The sequence below is a fragment of the Piliocolobus tephrosceles genome, chromosome 8, assembly GCF_002776525.5.
Source record: "Piliocolobus tephrosceles isolate RC106 chromosome 8, ASM277652v3, whole genome shotgun sequence".
Lineage (NCBI taxonomy): Eukaryota > Metazoa > Chordata > Mammalia > Primates > Cercopithecidae > Piliocolobus > Piliocolobus tephrosceles.
The window spans coordinates 88,260,521-88,285,047 of NC_045441.1; the positions used below are offsets into that span (position 1 = coordinate 88,260,521).

Below are 24,527 nucleotides of genomic sequence, written 5' to 3' on the forward strand. Positions count from 1 at the left end.
TCTTTCTTTCTTTCTTTCTTTCTTTCTTTCTTTCTTTCTTTCTTTCTTTTGTTCTTTTCTTTCTTTCTCTCTTTTTGTGAGACAGGGTCTCACACTGTAATCATAGCTCACAGCAAACTTGAATTCCTGGACTCAAACCATCCTCCTGCTCAGCCTGAGCACACACAGCAACTTTTTTTTTTAAGTAGAGATGGGACCTCGCTATGTTGCACAGGCTGGTCTGGAACTCCTGGTCTCAAGTGATCCTCCTACCTTGGCCTCCAAAAGTGCTGGGATTACAGACTTGAGCCACTGTGTTCAATCTGTACTCCTCTCTTTATGGGCATGTTCCAATAATCTTATAGTCGTGCAGACTCCTAGAGCGTGTTTCTGTAATACAAGCATTTGTGGACGCAATCTCTATGATTTGTTAACTAATTCTATCTTACTTGGAATATATGGAGAGATATACCAGATCTCAGTATTTTATATCAAAATGTTTCAAATTTCACTATATTTGAAATATTTCCTTAATAATTAGATATCAATTGGTGCTATTTCTTTATTTAATATGTATATTTTCCTCTTACACTTTTCATCTTTTTTTATTTTCCTGAGAGTCAAAAGAAGGGGATAGAGTACACATGGTTTTACTCTGTCATCTTTCACCAGTAGAAAGTGCGGTTGTTTTGTAGAAAGTTTACTCTGGGGGCAGTATGTAACATGGTTTGTTGGTGTAAACCAGGAAAGGAAGTTCTGTGAAAGACGATTACCGTAATTGAGGGAAGATATTATGAGGAGTTAAATTAGGACAGTGGCAGTGAGTATGTAAGCAAAAGAAAATACAGGACAAATTATTGTGTTAAGCAAAAATGAAGTGATGGATCAAATCAATGAATGATGAAGAAGGGTCTGACTTGCATGGGTCTGTGATGATTGATACAACAACTTTAAAACTTACAGAAAGGTGATGATGTCAGTAATGGAAAGAAGAAAAAGGAGTGAATTCTGTTTAAGTCATGCAGACTCTGAGATGTTTGTACAATATCTAAATAGAGGTTTCTAGTAAGCCTTTGTTTGGACTTTGGAGGGAAATATCTCTTGGAAGATATATATTTGAGACATGTCAAAATACTGCTAGTGATGAAAACCATAGTTATAGATAAGATTAGCCACCAAGTTATTAATGTGTAAAAAAGACCAAGTACAGAGCAAATAAAATAATATAAATATGCAAGAGCTGTTAGCTAAAGCAAATTATAGGAGAGTGAAAGGTAACAAACTTTTCAAAAATCAATTCTTAGTATTTCCAAAATATGCCCTCCTTAGAAATGATTATGGAGAAAAACAGAAAGACCCAGACCTTTGATGTCAGATGGAAATAGTTATCTTAACTCTACATCATACTAGCTCTGTGATCTAGGATATTCCTGATAGCCTAACTAACTGAGCCAATTTCCTCATGAGAAAAACATGGGAATGAACTCCTATTAACTTCCTTAACTATAGTTAGCCTCTTTTTGTTGTTGCTTTTACTGATTTAGGTTTTGCTTCTCTAAAGGTATTTGTCTACGTTTGCATAAAAGTTTTTATTATTCTTAATACTCCGCATAGTTTTTAGTCAAGGTCTATGTGTTATACATAATATGGACTAAATGTGTTTTTGTTGACTTAGTAGGTGAATGATAGTTAAATGATAAAAATCTGAATCATAAAATTAGACTATGAACACCTTACTCTACATAAATATTTTTCACATATACAAAATGAAAAATAAATTCATATAACATATAGTTCTGCCCTTGAAGTTTCATGAGCATATTTGAGGAAAAATATAGTGTCTCTCCCTGACAACATGGCCTAGGACACTTGTGTCTTGTGTGGAGTCTAGAAGTATGGGAGCTGGGCTTGGGATGAGAATGAACCTTTACTAGTTGTACAAAGCTCAGGTACATGCATCTTGTACTTTAATTTGGTACATATACATCATGGAATACTATGCAGCCATAAAAAAATGAGACCATGTCCTTTGCAGGGACATGGATGGAGTTACAGGGTATTATCTTTAGCAAACTAACACAGGAACTGAAAACAAAATACTGCATGTTCTCACTTAGAAGTGGGAGCTAAATGATGAGAACACGTGGACACATAGAAGGGAACAACACGTAGAGAGGAACAACAACACACATAGAGGCTTATTGGAGGGTAGACGGTGGGAGGAAGGAGAGAAGCAAGATATATAACTAATGGGTACTAGGTTTAATGCCTGAGTGATGAAATAACCTGTACAACCAACCCCCATGACATACATTTACCTATGTAATAAACCTGCACATCCTGCACATGTAACCTGAACTTAAAATACACGTTAAAAAAAAAGAAAGTCTATACAAGTAAAACCAATTATTCATATTAACAAAAAATAAGCATCTGGCAGAGGAGAATCCTGGCATAAATTCTGTGGATAGAGACGTTAGAGTACAGAACATCAATAAATACAAAGGGACAAGTTGGAAGAAGAGCTTGGAAACATGTCCTAGGAAAAGGTGATAGAGCTGTGTTTCATAGACTGCTGTGGCCTCTGGCACCAACTGGAGAGACTAGTCAAGGTAAAACTTAGTAACAGATCAGAATGTGTAAGCTTGATGCATATTTTAAGTGTTTACTACGATAGAAGTTAGAAGATAATTTTTAATAAATGGACTCAAACAATACTTAGCAAACTGTAGAATGAAAGAATATTCTCAGCATCACCAAATAAATAAAAGCATATAGATGCCCACTGGTATTGGCTCCATCTACGCAATGACAAGATGCACTGACCAGAAATAGTAGGAGTAGAATTCATCCTCCACACAGTTACCTTAGAACTGTATTTGCCAAACATCAGTCTGTGGAAAGGTCCTAATCTTGCATATAATAAAGTGCTAAAAACTAGTCCTTGGTGAAATAAAGAAAATAAATAGAATTTTTCCATTATGCAAATATATTTATCTCTGAAGATTATTCATTGTTCATGTCTTTGCTCATTTTGATCATTTTATTCATAAAATAAAATGGCTCCCCCCTCCTTTTTTTTCTAATGAAATGACAATAATAGCAAATAGTCCTTGCCTTTGTTTCTTTCTCGTTCTTATAGTACAAGAAAAAGTTGTGAACCTTTATTTCAGCCTCTATTCTGGAACTGTTTTGGTTCATGAAATTAAAAATAAAATCTAGGAAGTACTAAAATATAGGATCTAAAATTGTCGGACCTTACTGAACTTTCCAATATTTACAAATATCTAGATGTGGTCATCATTTAGCCAAAATGTTTTGGCATCATATAGACTCAGCCTTTGACTACTTTCAATGGGTTCTTTGACTGTTCTATGAAAAGGACAAAGTTCAAGTCATGGAAAAAGGACATAAGCCTAAAGCCATCAATGAATACAGGCAATTCATTTGAGTCCAGCAACTGGTGGGGTCCTATTACCTTTCATGTTACAAAACTTAGAAGGGAAAAAGAGAGACAGAAAAATGTAACAGAAGTCAGAAATATAAAGAACAGGGTGGATATTGTCTAGATTTGAAGGTCAAATATACAGAAATTCTTTATCCCACTATAAAAATTCTAGTTCTGGGCAGTCCTGCAAACCAGAAATCTGTATTCATTTCATTGCCTTTTTGAGAATCTGACCCAGTCATTGTAATGTAACTATCTTTGTAAATCTGTGTTCATCCTAAAGGAAATCAGAGCACAACAGGAAACATACAGTTTTGTTATGTAGGGATGAATCATCTTTCATTATTTTTGTGTAAGTGTTCCCAATCATCATGCATGATTTTGGTTTAAGTGTGTTTTTTCTTTCCATATAACAAAACACATGCATAAGAAGAACCCTAGTTTATAAAATAACCTTTAATATCTCAAATGTGGGACTGATAGTGATTGCTATGAATTTCTTCCTTCAAATGCTTTTTTTTCTTTTTTTTTTGAGACGGGAGTCTCGCTCTGTCGCCCAGGCTGGAGTGCAGTGGCGCAATCTCACTGCAAGCTTCGCCTCCCGGGTTCAGCCATTCTCCTGCCTCAGCGTCCTGTGTAGCTGGGACTACAGGCGCCCACCACCGCACCCGGCTAATTTTTTGTATTTTTAGTAGACACTGGGTTTCACCGTGTTAGCCAGGATGGTCTCGATCTCCTGACCTTGTGATCCTCCCGTCTCGGCCTCCCAAAGTGCTGGGATTACAGGCTTGAGCCACCGCGCCCAGCCCCAAATGCTTCTTTTGAAAAGTAAATATACATTAGAGATTATGATTACTCTGCGGGGAAAAGCAAATATGAACATTTATAGATAAATAGAATAAAAAATTAGAATTGACTCATTATAAAATGTTTTTTCTCCCATGATTAACTGGTAGCATATTATAGATCAATTATAATTTATTCTTTTGTAACGTACTCTTAAATAGAAATCTGTCAAATGGACTTTACATATAAGAGTCTTGAATTTCATGAGACTCCTCTACCTTGTGAAACTACATCACAAGAGAGTACAATTTATTTATAATTGACAACACTACTACTTGAAATTATTTAAGTTGATTTTTTCGGCCTTGCCAGCTATATACACTAAAGCTTGTCATCTTCATTGTCTTACATTAAATAATAGTAAGAATGGTGACAATAATTAGCACTTATTGAGCACAAACTGCCTGTCTCTGTCCAGTTTTACAGTCAATGTGTTTTCCATGTTGTCATTAAGCAACTCATAAATACACTAAATCCTTTGGTGAATCTGGAGTGAACAGAATGCTTCTTTACCCACCTTCCAAATTTAAGAATACACACTTTATTAAAGAGTGTTCTGAAATGGCATCTTTAATTACAATCCTACTTTGCTTCTCTTATAGTTCGACACAGCATGTGTATGTTGAAGTAATCTCTCAACCAGAGAAAAACAACTACACTCAAAGAGAATTAATGCCTTTAAAAGCGTTGTCCTACTCAGATTCACCATAGTCAAATTAATTTTGTAGAAACTTCGGTTGTTTTTTAAAAATAACAATTGTTGTTTAACTGAATAGGAGAATAGGTAAGATGTAAGAAGTTAGAAGAATACTACACATTTCACATTAATGAATTTTACTATACTTCCCATAGCAGTTTATGTCATTGTAAGATACATAACTGAAACAAAAGAAAGACTTAAAATGCTGAAGGAGTACATTCAAAGTTATTTACTATCAGATGCAGCTAATTGTCTCTACATCTAGGAAAGTCAAAGTCATGCATTAACTGAGGAAAACAAAATACTGAAGAATCTGAGAACTAGATTTGGAAAAAGAAAATGTGTCTGATTTTAACCCACATTTCTATTTAATCTAATAAAATTTCACCCAATTTCTATTTAATCTCACACTGGAAAGTAGTGATATAACCTAAGCAATCCAGAATTTGTATTGTTCACTGACATTCGTTTTTAAGACTCTTCTCTAAGTTATAAAGCAATATAAAAAGCTCGTGTTGGAGAAGAACATCTAAAGGATTTGGAGTGAAAGGATTAATGAGACAAAATTAAGCACATTTGAAAGCAATGGAAAACAGCTGCTAACACATATGCCAGGAAAGTATTGTCTTTTTTAAAAAATCAAATTATTGAGAAGTAACACTTTAAAACTGTGGTTTGTTTTCATGATGATTTCAAATATAAGCCACCAAAAACTTCCATAAATTGTCTGTACGTAGGGACCAATAATTCTGTCCAAACTAATTTGCAAAATTCACCCTGGAAATATTTTTCAATTGGGAAAATATTTTCGTTCTTTGGAGCTGTGATATAGAAAGTCATTCCTTTTATTATTTAGAATTGAGACTACATAAATTGGAAAAGAAGAAGGAATACTTTATTGTTCTTAAAATGTCATTACATTTAATATTAGTGTAAATCAAAGAACATATTGCTATTCTTATTTTCCCTCTACCAAACAAAATTACTGATGTTAGCAAGTTAGGACACTTAGTAAGATAGGTTTTATATATATATATATATATACACACACACACGTATATATATACACACACACACACACACGTATATATATATATATATATATATATATATATATATATATATATATATGTAGTTTTCAGTCTACTCCATCTGGACTGTAATTTGCTACATCTGGTCAAGAAGATCAACCTACAAATATTTAACCTCTACTTATACAAACAGGAAATATTTAATTGAGTGCTTACTAGGAAATGCTTGTTCTAGGTTTTTTACAGGCTTTATCTAATTTCACCTCAGTGACTCTTAAAAGATACATGAACTCTTAAAAGATACATTATTCATCCCATCTTCTATAAAACTTGGGGCCAGGGAGTTTAAGGAACTTATCCTCGTTTGTACACCTAAAAAATAAGTACTGTGGTGATGCTTGTGTTCTTACTTATAATTGTATAACTCCAAAATCTATAGCTACAGTATTTATTTTCCTACAACTTCTTCCAGTTAATGCTTAGAGATCCCTTATGTAGTTTCTATGCATTTGCAATTAAAATCCATTCTTGTATCTCTTACATGACCCTTTAATTGCTTAATATCTCTATGTAATTTTTTTGGTTTAGGCCGAGGTGGCTTTTTTTTTTTTTTTTTTTAATTTGTGAGCTTTTTTTTCTTTTTTAAATTTGGCCTCTCTGAAACTAAGGTAGAATTATAGATCTTAGAACTGGAAGTAAGGATGAAGGGCATCCATTTGACAAACAGATCGCTTCTGATGACCACTCAATCAGGGTCTGAACATATCCAGTGACAGAGCCTTTGCCTCTGGCAGCAGCCCATTTCCATCCTCACACAATTCAGAGTGTCTGAAATTTCAGTCTTTTGACTCTGCATAGTGTAGCATTGATCAGTTGTAATGTTTTGGATACCAGTGAAATGAATGTCATGTCTTTTTTTTTTTTTTTTTTTTTTTATTGAGACTGAATGTTGCTCTGTCACCCGGGCTGAAGAGCAGTGGTGCAACCTCGGCTCACTGCAACCTCCACCTCCCGGTGGAAAAAACATGAAAAAAACATGTGAGTTAGGCATGATGAGCTATTAATTATATATTTCCTGAGGGAATGTTCATTTTGGTAGATAAGATTGCAATAATTGACAGTGGGATGCAGGTTATAAGGGTAATTCAAGCAAAATGTAACAGGAAGCTCTCTGAGAATTTCTTGGCAGTTGCATTTGAACTAGCTTTAAGCGTGGATCTATTCTGTAGCTGTCGGAGTCAGGAAAAACAGTAACAAAGGCCAAGGAGTGAATGAGCACAGTGCATGGCTTCCCGCATGATAGAGGACATGAGAAGTACTGGGATAGGGTCTAAACTTAAACGATAGTGACCTGATCTTTAGTGTTAAGTTAAAGAGTATGAATTTTATCCTCTGTTGAAATCATATTTTTGATGATAAAATGATAAAATGAAGAGGTCCGTAGGATAAAGAGATAAAACAAGGCAATCGATCACACGACTAATGTATGTTTCCTGATGTTAACAGCAGGAACAGAGGACAGGTCTACATTGCAGCTTTCTCTCTTTGGAAGGCACATCGCATTCTACATTTTGTGTGTGCTGGTGAAAGTTTCCTACTAAGTGTTCACCCGAAAAATCTAAAGCACTGATTCAGGACATACAGTTTTGGAGAATCCTCAAAAATTCTATCCCATGGGGGTGGGGTGTGTGTTTGTGTGTAGTTGTGTGTGTGCATTGAGCAAAACGTGTCTTTAAGAAGCCAACAATTACCTTCCTAACACAAAAGTGGACTTAAATTTAATGTTATTTTTAATCTGAAAGTGTTCCTGTCACTAAAGTATAGGTATTTCTCTTCCTCTCTTCTTTAGGACTGTACCATATTAAGTATGAAACCAGCAAATAGGAATATAACTCCCATTTTAATAAAATGCAGGCCGGGCACAGTGGCTCATGCCTGTAATTCCAGCACTTTGGGAGGCTGAGGCGTGAGGATCACCTGAGGTCAGGAGTTCGAAGCCAGCCTGACCAACATTGAGAAACCCCGTCTCTACTAAAAACACAAAAATTAACTGGTGTGGTGGTGCATGCCTGTAATCCCAGCTACTTGGGAGGTTGAGGTGCGAGAATCACTTGAACTCAGGAGACGGAGGTTGTGGTGAACCGAGATTGCGCCATTGCACTCCAACCCGGGCAACAAGAGCAAAACTCCATCTCAAAAAAAAAAAAAAGTAAAATGTACACATTTTGGTTCTGGTTCCAATATATTTCTTAGTACCCTGAAGAATAAGCGCTGATTGATAGCTACAACAGTCAATATAGTCAGGTTACCATGTACCAACAGTCTATGCTTATACAGTGCTTCACATTAATACCCAATGTTTTGCTTTGTTACCTTGCAGAAATGTTGGAATCCAACAATGTGATCACTTTCAATGGCTTGGCCAACAGCTCCAGTTATCATACCTTCCTTTTGGATGAGGAACGGAGTAGGCTGTACGTTGGAGCAAAGGATCACATATTTTCATTCAGCCTGGTTAATATCAAGGATTTTCAAAAGGTACCAGTATTCTAATATATGCACTATATTTTGAAGCATCTCAAGTCATAGATAATTCTCTAGCTATTTAAAAGCATGATTACTGACAGAAAGTTGTTTTGAATTAATATTTTGTCTTTTCTGATGCAAGTAAAAATGACAATAATGAATCAATGGATGCAATAAATAAAAAAAATCAAGGATGAAACCATAGTATTTGCAGTAATCAGTATAAGAAATATGAACTTCAGCTTATCCTTTCATATCTGTTTTTCCTACATAAAAGTAAATACTTGAACCATTGTAGCAATACATCATAATTGACTTCATGAACTATGTATATGTGTGTAGGTATGAATTTATATTTCTCTATATTTCCAGAAAATGAAGAGTTTATCTAGCCATTACCCATGTGCCTAATTTGGCTATCAGTGTTTGTAAATAAAGTTTTGTTGAAACACAAGCACTCTCATTCATTTACATATTGCCTGTGTCTGTTTTTGTGCTACAACAGCAGAATTCAGTAGTTACAAAGGATATCAACTGGTCTACAGAAACGACTTACTATTTTGCCTTTTAAACAAAGAGTTTGCCAAATCCTGATCTAGAAGATCAAAGTATCAGGTTTTTTTAAAAATGTGGTCATGCAGACATCAGCAGGATATAAGGTCATGCAGACATCAGCAGGATATAAGTTCTACCTTTATTCTTTATTCTATTTCTGGCTTATTTCATTAATAAGCTATACAGTTTTGTTTGTTTGTTTGTTTTTGTTTTGTTGTTGTTGCTTTTTGAGATGGAGTCTCGCTCTGTCGCCCAGGCTGGAGTGCAGTGGTGTGATCTTGGCTCACTGCAAGCTCTGCCTCCCAGGTTCATGCCATTCTCCTGTCTCAGCCTCCCAAGTAGCTGGGACTACAGGTGCCTGCCACCACGCCTGGCTAATTTTTTGTATTTTTTTTTTTTTTTTTTTTAAGTAGAGACGGGTTTTCACCATGTTAGCCAGGATGGTCTCGATTTCCTGACCTAGTGATCTGCCCGCCTTGGCCTCCCAAAGTGCTGGGATTACAGGTGTGAGCCACTGTACCCGAACTTTTACAAGCTATACAGTTTAACAAATAAAAACCTAGATTGACAAATTAGTGAAAATTGTGCTACTAAGTCTACATGTGGTATGTCTAAGTGAACCATTTTATCACAGTCATTATTTCTGATAATATTATCTGAAGAATAAAGGTCTTTATGCAGTAGCTTTCATAAAGGTAGTAGTAGAATATTCATTTTGGAATACATCCCTGTCTGTTGCTATTTGTATTAGTTTTACTTCTTAACATTGTGGGCTTTGAACTGGTATGTCCCAGCTACTCACAACCAACAACAGATTTGGTGATGATTTTTAAAAAGCAACAGAATTTTTACAAGCTTTTTTTTTTTTCTGGTTGGAGAGTGTTGCTTTTGGGATAAAATGCAGTTTTAAATTCAAAGCTGATTTATATTTTTAATAGAGTATAGCATAAACCTAAGACATTTGCTTTTCTTTCATTACCTGAACACTAAAAATCTGACAACAGCATAAAGAAATTTGATTCATTATATATAGAGTCAAATAAAATGGTAATACACTTATAATATATTTTAGAATTGTGATATGCAAAGTTTAAAGATCACTTTGGGGGCCAGGCGCACTGGCTCAAGCCTGTAATCCCAGCACTTTGGGAGGCCGAGACGGGCGGATCACGAGGTCAGGAGATCGAGACCATCCTGGCTAATACGGGGAAACCCCGTCTCTACTAAAAAAACAAAAAACCAGCCGGGCGACAAGGCAGGCGCCTGTAGTCCCAGCTACTCGGGAGGCTGAGGCAGGAGAATGGCGTAAACCCGGGAGGCGGAGCTTGCAGTTAACTGAGGTCCGGCCACTGCACTCCAGCCTGGGCGGCAGAGCGAGACTCTGTCTCAAAAAAAAAAAAAAAAAAAAAAAAAAAAAAAAAAAAAAAAAAAAAAATCACTTTGGGTATTTGGGTATTTCTATTTTGATTTTTCAATTCAATTGATTCCAAAGCCCTCTCAGATGATTGGAATAAATGCCTGTTATCTATTGTCTAAAAATACTGGTTATTCATTTGTTTTTCTGAAATGATAAATATTTATCTTAGTCTTTTGAAAATATCATAAAATAAGCAGATTTTCGTTGTTGTTTCACCAAAAGAAAACCATTCTTTTTAAAGTGAGCGCAAAATAGGTCTGGTGTGGTGGCTCATATCTGTAATCCCAGCCCTTCAGGAGGCCAAGGCGGGTGGATCACCTGAGGTCAGGAGTTCAAGACCTGCCTGGCCAACATGGTGAAACCTGTCTCTACTAAAAATACAAAAATTAGCTGGGTGTAGTAAGGCGCCTGTAAACCCAGCTACTTGGGAGGCTGAGGCAAGAGACTGGCTTGAACCTGGGAGGCAGAGGTTGCAGCGAGCCGAGATCATGCCATTGCACTCCAGCGTGAGTGATAAGAGAAAACTCCATCTCAAAAAAAACAAAAAAACAAAAAAACAAAAAAAAAAAAAAACAAAAACTCAGTCAACTAAGAAATAATCGACATATTGATTTTAGGAAATTTTATCAGTTAAAATTGTAAGTATTTATAATAATTTATCATTTTGTCATATTCATGTATGTATATATCTACAGACAGATAGCATTATGAGCATAGAATACCTAAGATTATATATATAACTTATTTAATATTTTTCTGTGACTATATATTCTGAATGTGGTTAAACTATTCAATTATTTCTAAAACTGAAAATAATCAAATCATAAAATAAAAATTTTACCATTTTATAGCTAAGAAAAACTCTACCTCCATTTGTACACTCAGAATATATCACAGTATCTTTTACCAAATATACTTAAAATGAACTATTGTAAAGTAATGAATTGCAAGGTAAATGATTTGTCCAAAATTGTGATCTTCTTGTTATAGAACTTGCCTTTGAGTTTAAAATCATTCTACTAATAATAAAAGGTATATTTCTAATTTTTAAAACATCTTATTACAAACAGATTATTTAATTTTAATTATATCACATTGTTTATACAAATGAACTCAATTTACTTAAGAGTTTATATCACCTGGGTGTGGTGGCTCACACCTGTAATCCCAGCAGGTTGGGAGGCCAAGGCCTGCAGATCGCTGGAGTCTAGGAGTTTGAGACCAGCCTGTGCAACATAGTGAAATCCTGTTGCTACAAAAAAAGAAAAAAAATACGCAAATAAGCTGGGCATGGTAGCACACGCCTGTAGTCACAGCTAGCCTAAAGGCGGAGGCAGGACAATCATTGCCCTGGAGGTCAAGGCTGCAGTGAGCCGTGATCATACCACTGCATTCCAGCCTGGGCAATAGAGTGAGACCCTGTCTCAAAATAAATACATACATACATACATACATACATATTAGATCTGTTTATACATATATTTGGGGTGTTTTAATATTCCTTTTAACCTAAGCATATGTAATGTTCAAATAGCTTTCTTCTAAGCACCTATTTTTGTGATGAACACTACAAGAGATTTATGGTATGTTATTAATAATTCTTGATGACCTTACAAGGTTAGCAGTAAAGGTAAATTAGTAATCTTACCGGTAAATACTAGGCAAATCCCTCTTAGAGGCAAAAACACATGTTCAGGTTTGGAAGAGATGTGGAATTGGCTTTGATAAAAGGGTACGATCTCTTTAAAGCATAAATGCTTATTACATAACATGTGTAAGTGGGCCTGCCATGAGTGGAAGTACAGAGGCATAAGGATGAAAAAGTACAAAATAGATTATGAAGCATTTTGAAAATGGAGTAAGAAATGTAGATAGTTAACTGAGAAATTTGTGAGCAAAGAATAAAAAGACAATTCCAACAACCAACAGTTAAACAAATCCAACCAAAACGTTAGTAATTATTTTTTATGGAAATGAATACTTAAAAGACTATTAAACATACATTTACTTTTGTTCCACTGGCTTATACTTATCCTCATTAAATTGCTCTCCAAAAGAACATTTCTACATCAAAATTTATTTTACTCATGTCAGACTTCTAAACTTTTAATTGCTATTATTATTATTATTAACCCTGGAACTCTAGAAAGTTAAAAGACCCTTTTAAGTCTAAGAATTTTTTAGCATGAATATTATACAGATTATTGTTTATAAATATTTTACTTAGATAATAGAATCACAGAGAATCATAAAATGACGTCCATGCTGTCTCAACAATTAAGCAACAAGAGCTAGGAAACTATGAGAAAACAACTTGTCTTTTAAAATATATGTATTTATATGTTGTAACTTTGTTTTTAAACGTATATATGTTTTAACAATCAGTGATTTCAGCACAATTTAGCTGGAAAGCTGAATATGAAAGTCAATAAATCTTAACTATTATATATTATTACTGTTATGCCCTAGAGAAAAGTTATATTTTACCCTCTTACATTATAAACCTTAAATAAAAATAGATCCCCTCGCCTTTCCATATCCAATGTGAAGACTCAACTGCTGGGATTGCCCAGCAATCACTATAGAAATTCAGCAGTCAGAGTAATGTTAATTATAAGAACAATACGTTTACTGATCTGAAATGTTTTTAAATGACTACTTTGTAAAAGCCTGTGGAACAAGTCAACTATAACTTTAATTTACATATGCAGGCAAGTGTGAAAAGGAAAGCACACAAAATAGAAAGAATACTCAAATTTAGAGCTTAATGTTAAAAATGAATGTCTATCCAGTTAGCCAAGATCGAGCCATTGTACTCTAGCCTGGGTGACAAGAGTGAGACTGCATCTCAAAAAAAAAAAAAAAAAAAAAAAAAAAATGCCTATCCCTATCCAATAATTTTTAGGGCATACTGTTTTGACATGGACTTGAAATGCATTTATCAAGTCATCATACATTACTTCAGTATGTGCCAATATGTGCCTTGTTTGTAAATGTGTTTTGTTTTGCTTTGTAATTCTCCAGATTGAATATCATAGCCTTTGCCCAAGTTTATGATCATTTATATTGAATTCTCTAGCTGGGCGCAGTGGCTCACGCCTGTAATCCCAGAACTTTGGGAGGCCGAGGCAGGCGGATCACGAGGTCATGAGATCGAGACCATCCTGGCTAACACAGTGAAACCCCGTCTCTACTAAAAAATACAAAAAATTAGCCGGGTGTGGCGGCGGGTGCCTGTAGTCCCAGCTACCCAGGAGGCTGAGGCAGGAGAATGGTGTGAACCCGGGTGGCGGAGCTTGCAGTGAGCTGAGATGGCGCCACTCACTGCACTCCAGCCTGGGCGACAGAACAAGACTCTGTCTCAAAAAAAAAAAAAAAAGAATTATCTAGAGGTTCCCAAATGAATGATAATCAGTCATTTTAGACTAAAAGCTTTCCAGCAGACACGAATGATTAAGTGCCACCATTTCTGTTTTTTTATATATGACTTTTTTTCCCACTGAAATTAACTATTAATAATATCACTAGAAAGGAAAAATGAATAAAAAACAAATTGTTCTGCCCCTATACAGATAGGAGTCATTGGAATTGCTCAGGGGATTTTATATTAAAATCAAATGAGAGTATTTGGATTAATATTGTTGGGAGGATGAATCCACTGTCCTCCAAGCCACCACTAACATCATGGTTCATCTACTACTGTGACTGTATTCACACAATATGGGACTTTCTGGAAGGATGAAGACTAAATATGAGGGATAAAAACACAAATAATTGTTTCTCAACTAGTCTTTTAGCCCACATTAGAGAGGGTAATAGTTTTTTAGAGCTATCTGTTTGCTTCTTCAATCTACCTTTATTTCTCTAACATATATCATGTTACTTATAAATATTTTCCCTTTCCAAAAAAACAAAAACAGTAAAGAGGAGAAAAAAGAGAAGTTTCCATTCTAAGTATTTTTTTTTAATCCTTTCAGTTACTTATTCTAAAATGTTATGCTGAGATTTGTTTCAGGGAAATGTATCCAAAGCACCCAAATGTTAAAATTACAAAATCACTATTTCATGATAAAGGCCAATTTAGAAAAATCTGAGCCATATTCTATGCCAGTTTCTACTTCTCTTCACTAAATTCTCACATCCTCTCAACAAGATCTCCCTCTCCCAATCTGTGTGCCAGTTCTTGCCACACTGCACTGCTTAGATCTATTGTCTGTGTCAGTTTCTCTCTTGCTCAACTTTTTCATACAGCAAAGGCTATTGAGTAGATGGAGAATCAGTGACTTATGTTCACACCAATTAACTGACGCCACTGAAAGATCTAAAGTGAAAGGTTCCTGAAAGAGTCTTTACGAAATTTTCTTTACTTCAGTTGCCCCAATGTCATCTAAAAGACTATATGGTGTTGGATCTCTTAGACAACTTAGTTGACATAAAACAATGTTTATTCTCTGTCCTTAGATTGTGTGGCCAGTATCTTACACCAGAAGAGATGAATGCAAGTGGGCTGGAAAAGACATCCTGGTAAGCATTAACCTACTAAATTATTATACAGGTTGAGTATCCTTCATTCAAAATGCTTGGGATCAAAGTGTTTCAAATTTCTGATTTTTTTTTTTTGTGGGGAAGGGGTTAGAATCTTTTCATATATATAATAAGATATCTTTCAGATAGAACCCAAGACTAGAAGCAAAATGTAGTTATTTTTCATATACATGGTATACCCATAGCCTAAAGGTAATTTTATCTTGCCCTCAGGGATGCTGAAGAAACTCTGCTGTGTGTCTGCATTTTGACTGTGACTAATCACATGAGGTCAGGTGTGGAATTTCCACTTGTGGGTCATGTGGGTGCTCAAAAAATTTCGGATTTTGGAAGATTGCAGATTTCAGGATTTTGAATTAGGGATGCTCTACCTGTAGTAATGACATAGTAATTTATTAGTCTGTCATCTATTTTTGTTTAGTGCTCTATGAAGCACCACATTTTACTTTTAAACTTAATTACTCTTGAGGAATAAAATGATAGCATTCAATTTTGGAACACTGACAGATTTATGTATAGAATATATGTAAAAATAATAATATTCCTTAATAAAGCAAAAATCTGGTCTCTTTGGCTGTTTATATATGCAAAAATTAATTAACAAAATGTGATTTTGTAGCATACATATTTATATTCAATAAGTTAAGTTCTTTCCACAGGTTGATTTTTATGTTAATTCCTCTTGAATTCTTCTTGAAATGCTATGAAATGTTTCCATTTCTGAGTCATAATTAAATTACCTATTTTTCCTTCTTTACATTTTTTTCCTTTTATCTCTTTTCTTTCCTTTTCCTTTTCTCCATCTTTTTTCTTTTCTTTCATCCTTTCTTTCTTCCTCTCTTCTTTCCTTCCATGTACTCATCCTTTAAATAAATATGGGTTGGAAAAGGACCATGTAATAGGAATTGTCTTAGGCACTCTGGAGTGAAAGATGAATAGTAAGAAATCTGTATAATGTTTTTACCATTATTAAAAGACAGAGGCCATTTTTTGTAAAGTAAACTGTCAGGAAAATTAAGTGGGTGACTGGTTTGAGGAATAGCCCAGTATTTGCACAGATCATGAAAAGTAATTATAATCATTTAAATAAATTAATTAAAATGAATTACAGAATTTTTAAAATATATAATTTTATGTTTAATCGATATTTGGGGATGTCTAAAATACAAAGCAATATGTTTAAAAGTTTTATCTGTGTTTAAAAGTATTAGGATTTAGAATAAATTTATTCTGTGTGTTGCCTAAAGACATAAATCAAACTGTGCATATGTGTATAGATACATAGATATTTTCAAGGGACAACTTGATTGATTTGTTACAGCTGCCTACAATGATGTATATGTTTAGAAGGATTTAGAGTTGGAATCTGAGTTCCTGGGAAAAGACTGACTCAATCTAGCAGCAATGTTGCCTATAGGTGAAGGAAGTTAGGTAGAGGATCACAAAGCAAAGGTATCCCACATCTTTAATGTAGGTAGAGGATCACAAAGCAAAGGTATCCCCCATCTTTAATGCCTATACATTAGCAAACATGGGAAATTCATCCTTGAAAATTGCATATTAAATATATAGTTATTATGTTAAAATATTCATGACACGTAGTAAAGACAGTGAGGCAGACTTTATTCAGGGGTACTGCTACAATGAAGTTTTGTAGTGGGGGTAAGAGATTGAGTTTAATACAGGATATCCTGAATACAAAGATAAGTGGAAATTTATAGCTAAGAAGCAAAGTGGGAGTCAGTGGGTGGAAAATTGCCCAGAGGAAACATCAGAGTAATGGGAATTGTGGGTAAATTGATTAGACAGGATTATGACTGAAGGCAGGCCAGGGTGATAAGATATTGACAGTGAGGTAGGGCAGTGGGGTAGGAATTTGATCACACGTGTCAACGGTGGGAGAATTTCTGTAAACTGACTAAACAGGATTCTTGTGAAAACTGGACCGAGCAGAGATGAACATGGAGAGTCAAGGCCTTCTTGTGAAGAGAGTTCAGGGGAGTCTGACTAGAATTAGGTAAGGAGAGAACCTGTCAACTGAAAGTCACTTTACACCTTCATAGTACAGCAAATGTTTTTCTGGTTATGTAACAGTGGATCAAAAAAAAAAGTGTGTTCTTCTATCAAATTTTATACTATCCCTAGCTGATGCATAATTTGAAACTTTTGGAAAGGAGTAAATAGAAAGCACAATGAAGTAAGAACCCAGCGAGTTTGAGAATTTTGTGCTGATACTCCTACTGACTCATGAATATAGTGAGCAAGTATGCTAGCTTTCTTAGGGCTTTAGCTTCTCATCTATTAAGTGAGACAACATATATATCACTGTGAGAAACAACTCTAATAGTTTTTGTGGAAATTATTCGAAAAGTAGAAAAAACTTCAATAATATAATGCTAAAAGTATAACTGAACAAACAAAAATCTATTAACATCAAAAAGCTACATTTACCATGAACAAATTACATTAAAATATTCAGTGAGATAATACCTGAGGATGAATAGAAATGGCTAATTTACCTATATACAGCTATTACCTTTGAAAAGGGAAACTTCTCCCTTTCTGTTAAAATCGAATCTTTCCTCTACTAATTACTATGATAACTAGCATTTAGTAAATGTAGTTTCAACAATAGCTTTATGAGGCAGATATAGTTACTCCCATTTTCTTGATCTTGATCAGAAAATAGAATGATTTCCTATGCTTGATCAGGAAATATAATGATTCAGATTCTTCATTAAAAATCTTTACATCCAAAAATTTATGGATGTTTTGGGTACTATTCTAGACATTGAGATCAAAATTCCAGTGTCCCTGATGATGTTTTGATATCAATTGGAATATTTGGATTTGAACTTGCCCATTAACACACAGATGATAGGTAATAGATTTGAACAAATATATTACCTTTTCTGGCTCATCAACTGTGTAAGTATAATGATAATCAACTCTTCCAGGCATGGTAGCCCGTGCCTGTAATCCCAACACTTTGGGAGGTTGAGGAGGATGGATCCCTTGAGGTCAGAAGTTCAAGACCACCCTGGCCAACATGGTGAAGCCCCATCTTTACTAAAAATACAAAAATTAGCCAGGCGTGGTGGCACGTGCCCATGGTCTCAGTTACTGGGGAGGTTGAGGCAGGAGAATCGCTTGATCCCGAGAGGTGGAGGTTTCAGTGAGCCATGATCATGCCACTGAACTCCAGCCTGGGCGACAGAGCGAGACTCTGTTTCAAAAAAAAAGTAAAATAAAATAACTAACTCACAGAATTCCTGTAAGGCTCAAAGGAACCCATGCAAAATATTATGTAACTGAGATATTAATAATTAACAATATAAATATAATGTTAGTCATTATTGCTATTATTAGTATATGTAATAAAGTAGTATGGACAATTTCTAAGTGAAAGCATTGTTAATGAAATTAATTCAATACTCCTTAACAGTCGTGACTACTGCAGTGTTTCATTGTTCTGAATCTGATTTGGTCTGAAAGTTGAAGGTAATAACCATGCTTATCTAGTTATCTTACAAATTATCTGCATATTATAATACAAACTGAAGCTTTATTTGATTTCACGATTGAATCAACCCAATCAAGCATATTTGATTTCATAATCGGATCAACTCATTCAATGACTGAGATAGCAGATGTATTTTGTGATTGTGATTTCTACAATTATTCACCTCAAGGCATTTCCCACATCTTTTATGGAACTTTCTCCTCTCTCTCCCTCTCTATCTCTGCCTCTCTCTCCCTGTTATTAATACAAACAACTAAGGGATTCTTGCAGTTAGCCCAAATGCAGTTAGTTCAGCAGGTGCAATAAACTCATGATCCACAAGGCCCTGTGGAGGATAACTTAATCACTTATGATTTTAGAGACTCACCTGCATCAGCCCCTGGAGTAACTGGGATTACAGGTGACCATCAAACCCGGCTAATTTGTGTATTTTTAGTAGAGATTGAGTTTCACCGTGTTGGCCAGGCTAGTCAAGAATACTTTCAAAGAAGAAAAGCAACTTCACTGCATTTTTCCACGCTTACTAAAAATGTTTACGAATTTTATGGAACTTAATTAAAAGGATCTAAGACATGGAGTTTGCTGAATCTGAGAGAGTGACACCAGATCATTTCACAGCACCTTGTATATAAGGATTCTGAAAAAATATAAATCATTATGATAGAGGTGCATAGAGAGACACACATTTTTAAAAGTGCGATGGCGTGATAATATTGCCTTACTAATGTTTTCAAAAATCAATTAATTAATTGTAACATTATAAAATATTTGTGCTTTGGTATTTCTTCATATTCTGCATTAAATCAAGATTTTGATTTTTCTCCATTAAGATTATATAGTGAAAGGAAAAGAGAAGTTTTTATATATTTTATTTCAAGGAGAAATATATTTTTCTTCCAGTTCTACTCAACATTAAAATATATTTCATACTATTTTGCTGATAACCCTTATAGATCCTTTAATATTGCTTTGCATACTTTTTTATGCAAGGTATATTTTATTCATTTAGAATTTTATTAAAATTTATTTTCATTTTCAGTTATGAAGGGGTGGCCTGCCCCTCCACACCTGTGGGTACTTCTCGTTAGGTGGGACGAGAGACTTGAGAAAAGGAAATAATACACAGAGACAAAGCATAGAGAAAGAAAAGCGGAACCCAAGGGACCGGCGCTCAGCTTACAGAGGACCCACGCAGGCACCGGCCTCTGAGTTCCCTTAGTATTTATTGAGAATTATCTTTACCATTAAAAGGATAAGGGAGTGGCTGGACAATAGGATTATTGTAGGGAGGAAATTGGCAGTAAGACGTATGAAAAAATCCTTGTAACATGAATAAGTTTAAAGGAAAATGCTGTGCCTTGAGATGCATATGCGAACATCTCCATAAACCTTTTAGTGGTATTGCTCCAGCAAGCCCCACCTTATTCCAGCAAGTCCCACCTTATTCCTAAAGGCGTTTTCTCCTTACTCAGTAAACAAGGCACACAATGGGTATTACCCGGAGATGTTCCATTGCCCAGGGAGGGGCAGGAGACAAATGTTTTTCTCTTTCTTGAGATTTAAGAGAATGGTGATGACCTTTAACCACAAGCAGCCTTTAGGCACTTGTTTAACAAAGCACATTCTGCACAGCCCAAAATCCTTTTAACCTTAAGTCACCACACCACATGTCCCTTGCAAGGACAAAGTTGGGGGTAGGGTCACAGATTAACAGCATCTCAAATACAGAACTAAATGGAGTCTCTTATGTCTACTTCCTTCTATATAGACACAGTAACAGGCTGATCTCTTTCTTTTCCCCACGAGTTAACCTCATTTAAGTAATGCCTCAGTTTACATATTTTGTGCACTTCAAGATGATTCATGGCATTCATTGGTTATTTTTGGACTTTAATTTACAGATGCAATTTTTGCATTTCTTTCTTAATATATAAATTTATTTATTTATTTATTTATTTAATATATAAATAATTAAATAGCTATTGGATGGCTCCCTGGGATTTGTAACATCCCTTCCTTAATAAACATAAGAAAATAAATAGCATTATTATTTTTAACAATGATTTAAATAAACAGTAAGAAATAAATATTAAGAAGAAAGAGACTTTTTCTTTCATTTGACACCTGATTTCCAAAGTGATACAAGGACAGTTTGATGGAAATTCTGCATTGTATCTTGAGTAAATAATAGTCAGCTGTGACTTATGGACGATTCCTTTCAAAGGGCTCGTGTAATACTGAAAACCACAAGAATGGGTGTGAGTGGCTGTGGCAGCTATCAGGGCTCCAAGACAGGATTGTAACCAAAATAGGAACTGACCTGAACATTTATAGTAAAGTAAACAAACAACCTCCTTACTTGTTATCCCTGATTTCCGGAGCCGGTGCTTACCATTTCCTACTGATTTCCTTGAAAAGTCCACTGGAAATGAAGTGCCTTTAAACAAGTCACACTGGGTAAAGGACTGTCTTTGCAGCATTAGATTCAGATAGAAGGCTACAATAGGAAAAGAGGGGTCAAGACACTGGTTAATCTTATGCACTTTTAGAGTGGGCCATTCTTAGGCCTAGTTAAGGAAAAGTTCATTCCTATGGCTATGACAACACAGTAAACCAGAAGCCAGGACATGCCACTGGATTGAACATACGTAGTTTCTGTGTCACTGAGTATGGTATCATACAGAAAAGCGAAACCTCTCCGCATTCCCTCATGCAGCTGGGATAATATAACTCGTCATTACTCTCTGCCCAGTTTTGCACCAAACACATATATTAAATCAACAGCTGTAATTCAAGCAACTATTACACAAAGAATGGACTTTGTTGTTAAAGAGCAAGCCTGTAGCTTGAGGCACATAGTTATACTTTCTGCTCTCTCTCTCTCATATATATATATCAGGTTATCAGATAAATATATATATATTGTCATCAGATAAAATATATGTATTAATAAGAAATAAATTGTATATTTTAAATACATATATTTTATCTGATATATGTATATTTTCTCTGATAACCTTTATTCTTTTAATATTGCTTTTGTGTATATTTATATATTTTTTCTATATAGAGTGTATATGTGCCTGTGCATGCATGTGCATGCATGTGCTGGTGATGACATTTATGATATTCATCTAAATTTAATTTTCTCTTGTAGAACTGAATGTACAGGATATAAAACAAATCATCATATTAATATGTCTTTTTTCATGTTGTAGATTCTAAACCTTCAAATTGCTATGGAATTTTTAGCGTTAGAGTAGTGAAATGCTCATGAATTTTCCCATTGCTGTTACTTGAGAGCTGTTATTTGAAAAACATACATATAATACAGCATATAATACTATTGGACAGAGACCCTGGATAAGGAAATAAATACAGTCAAGATACCTGTATTCTGGCTGCTGTTATTCACCTTTGCTCCCATTTTTGGTATTTTTCTAGTGCTTAAAATTCACTTTGTTATACACAGTAACATTTCTATTGATGGCTTAACTTCGTTGACCCTGTTTTGCAAATGAAAGCTGAATACATTCTAAGCTGGTGAAAGAATCTGTTTTGAATCAATAGCTCTCTGAATCTTCTTTGTTTATCCTACTAAACCATCTCTCTTTGCACTAAATTTCAATAAAACCAAATGGCAACCGTATGACTGTTAGAAATATTTTGAACATCATTGGAAATCAAAATTTCAACCATCTGAGAGGAACAAAAAAGCAGACTCTCATAACATTCTGATTCTTGGATACATTTCAAAGTGTTGTATCATGCACCTGAACTTTGAGACTTTTAAAAATTCTTGAGGGATTTATTTTTATATATTTGTCCTTAGTTGTTACTCCTCTTAATGATATGATATATTATAATGTCTATCATGTTTACTGTGGCTCAAATTGCAGGACCTCAATAGCACTAATTTTTGCCAAGTGAATGCAATTGAGAATGTAAAGCTGCACATGCATCTTAAGTTACAGTGCATTCCAAAATGCCTATGTCAACCCTTAAATTTCATTACTTTTTCAAAGGTCAAATTTGACTCTAACTTTTAATTTTTTTAAATTTTATTTTGGGCACATAATAAAACTGCATTAAGTGAATAATTAGAATTACCTTCAAATTTAGGAGTCTATCAAATAATAAAATTACACTAAATTTCAAAATCCTCATGTATAATTGTTGGAATATAGTTTTTCATGGTTCTTCACATTTCTCACATCTTATAAGCAGAGGTCCTGACTACCTTTTTGCACACTGTTTTAAAAAAACTGTTTATGACTTTTTAATGATCGCCATTCTAACTGGTGTGAGATGGTATCTCATTGTGGTTTTGATTTGCATTTCTCTGATGACCAGTGATGATGAGCATTTTTTCATGTGTCTGTTGGCTACATAAATGTCTTCTTTTGAGAAGTGTCTGCTAATATCCTTCTCCCACTTTTTGATGGGGTTGTTTGATTTTTTTCTTGTAAATTTGTTTAAGTTCTTTGTAGATTCTGGATATTAGCCCTTTGTCAGATAGGTAGATGTGGAGAAATAGGAACACTTTTACACTGTTGGTGGGACTGTAAACTAGTTCAACCATTGTGGAAGATAGTGTGGCGATTCCTCAAGGATCTAGAACTAGAAATATTGTTTGACCCAGCCATCCCATTACTGGATGTATACCAAAGGATTATAAATGATGCTGCTATAAAGACACATGCACACGTGGGGATATATCCAAAGGATTATACGTCATGCTGCTGTAAAGACACATGCACACGTATGTTTATTGCGGCACTATTCTAATAGCAAAGACTTGGAACCAACCCAAATGTCCATCAATGATAGACTGGATTAAGAAAATGTGGCACATATATACCATGGAATATTATGCAACCATATAAAGGGTGAGTTCATGTCCTTTGTAGGAACATGGATTAAGCTGGAAACCATCATTCTGAGCAAACTATCGCAAGGACAGAAAACTAAACACCGCATGTTCTTACTCATAGGTGGGAACTGAACAATGAGAACACTTAGACACAGGGTGGGGAACATCATACACCAAGCCCTGTCGTGGGGTGGGGGTAGTGAGGAGGGATAGCATTAGGAGATATACCTAATGTAAATGATGAGTTAATGGGTGCAGCACACCAACATGGCACATGTATACATATGCAACAAACCTGTACATTATACACATGTACCCTATAACTTAAAGTATAATAAAAAATTGTTTTGTTAAGTTTTTTTTTTAAAAAAAACTGTTTATACAGTTACGATAGTGTCTTCCTCTGAAGTAGAACGTTGCTTTGCAAATGGTCTTGGGAAATAGAGAAATTGTCGCCCTCTGAAGCAAAGGGCAGATATGCACACTGTCCAGTGCAATCAACATAATGTCTCCCTCAATATCTAAAGGTCAGCATGCTATACCTATTATATAATATTTCGGTTTTCTCATCCAGAGTTCCTCTCCTATAATGCAACTCACCACATGTATAGGTATTATCTGACCCTCCTCCGAATACCCAGTGGAAATAGCACAAGAAATTCTAATACTCTGGCTAGTACTATTTCTGTGAGTAATAAAGTCCTTTACCTCTGAACCTTGAGTCACAAATCTTTTGTTAGTATTCATGAAAGCCTGGTAGGCTAACTCATTATCTTACAAATAGGGTAAAACCCCAGACCCTTTATAATTTTTGACAATATCGATTGCAATTTTATGTGGACACTCTGGATAATCTTACAAATGAAAGAATATGGTCAGTTTATCCATTTTAAAATACGATTTTCGTCAAGAATTTTGATAGCACTTCAGTTGTACAGATAACTGATTTTTGATGAACGCCAGTAAATGCCTTATCACATGTCACAGAAATGAGCGTAGATTTTCATATGTATGTACCTTTCATATGTATGTGTATATCTGTTTGTGAGCAAATATCTGATATGCTGAACCAAATAATTACAGT

At 34.9% G+C, this 24,527-nt stretch overlaps 1 protein-coding gene across 1 annotated transcript in view; it reads left to right on the forward strand.

Moving 5' to 3' along the window:
* The window catches only part of SEMA3A (semaphorin 3A), a 218,681-nt gene that overhangs the window by 51,432 nt on the left and 142,722 nt on the right, over positions 1-24,527 (forward strand). The window contains exons 2-3 of the mRNA XM_023226680.3: positions 8,385-8,542; positions 14,964-15,026. Of these exons, the coding sequence (XP_023082448.2) occupies positions 8,385-8,542; positions 14,964-15,026 (221 nt within the window). The remainder of the gene's footprint in view (positions 1-8,384; positions 8,543-14,963; positions 15,027-24,527) is intronic.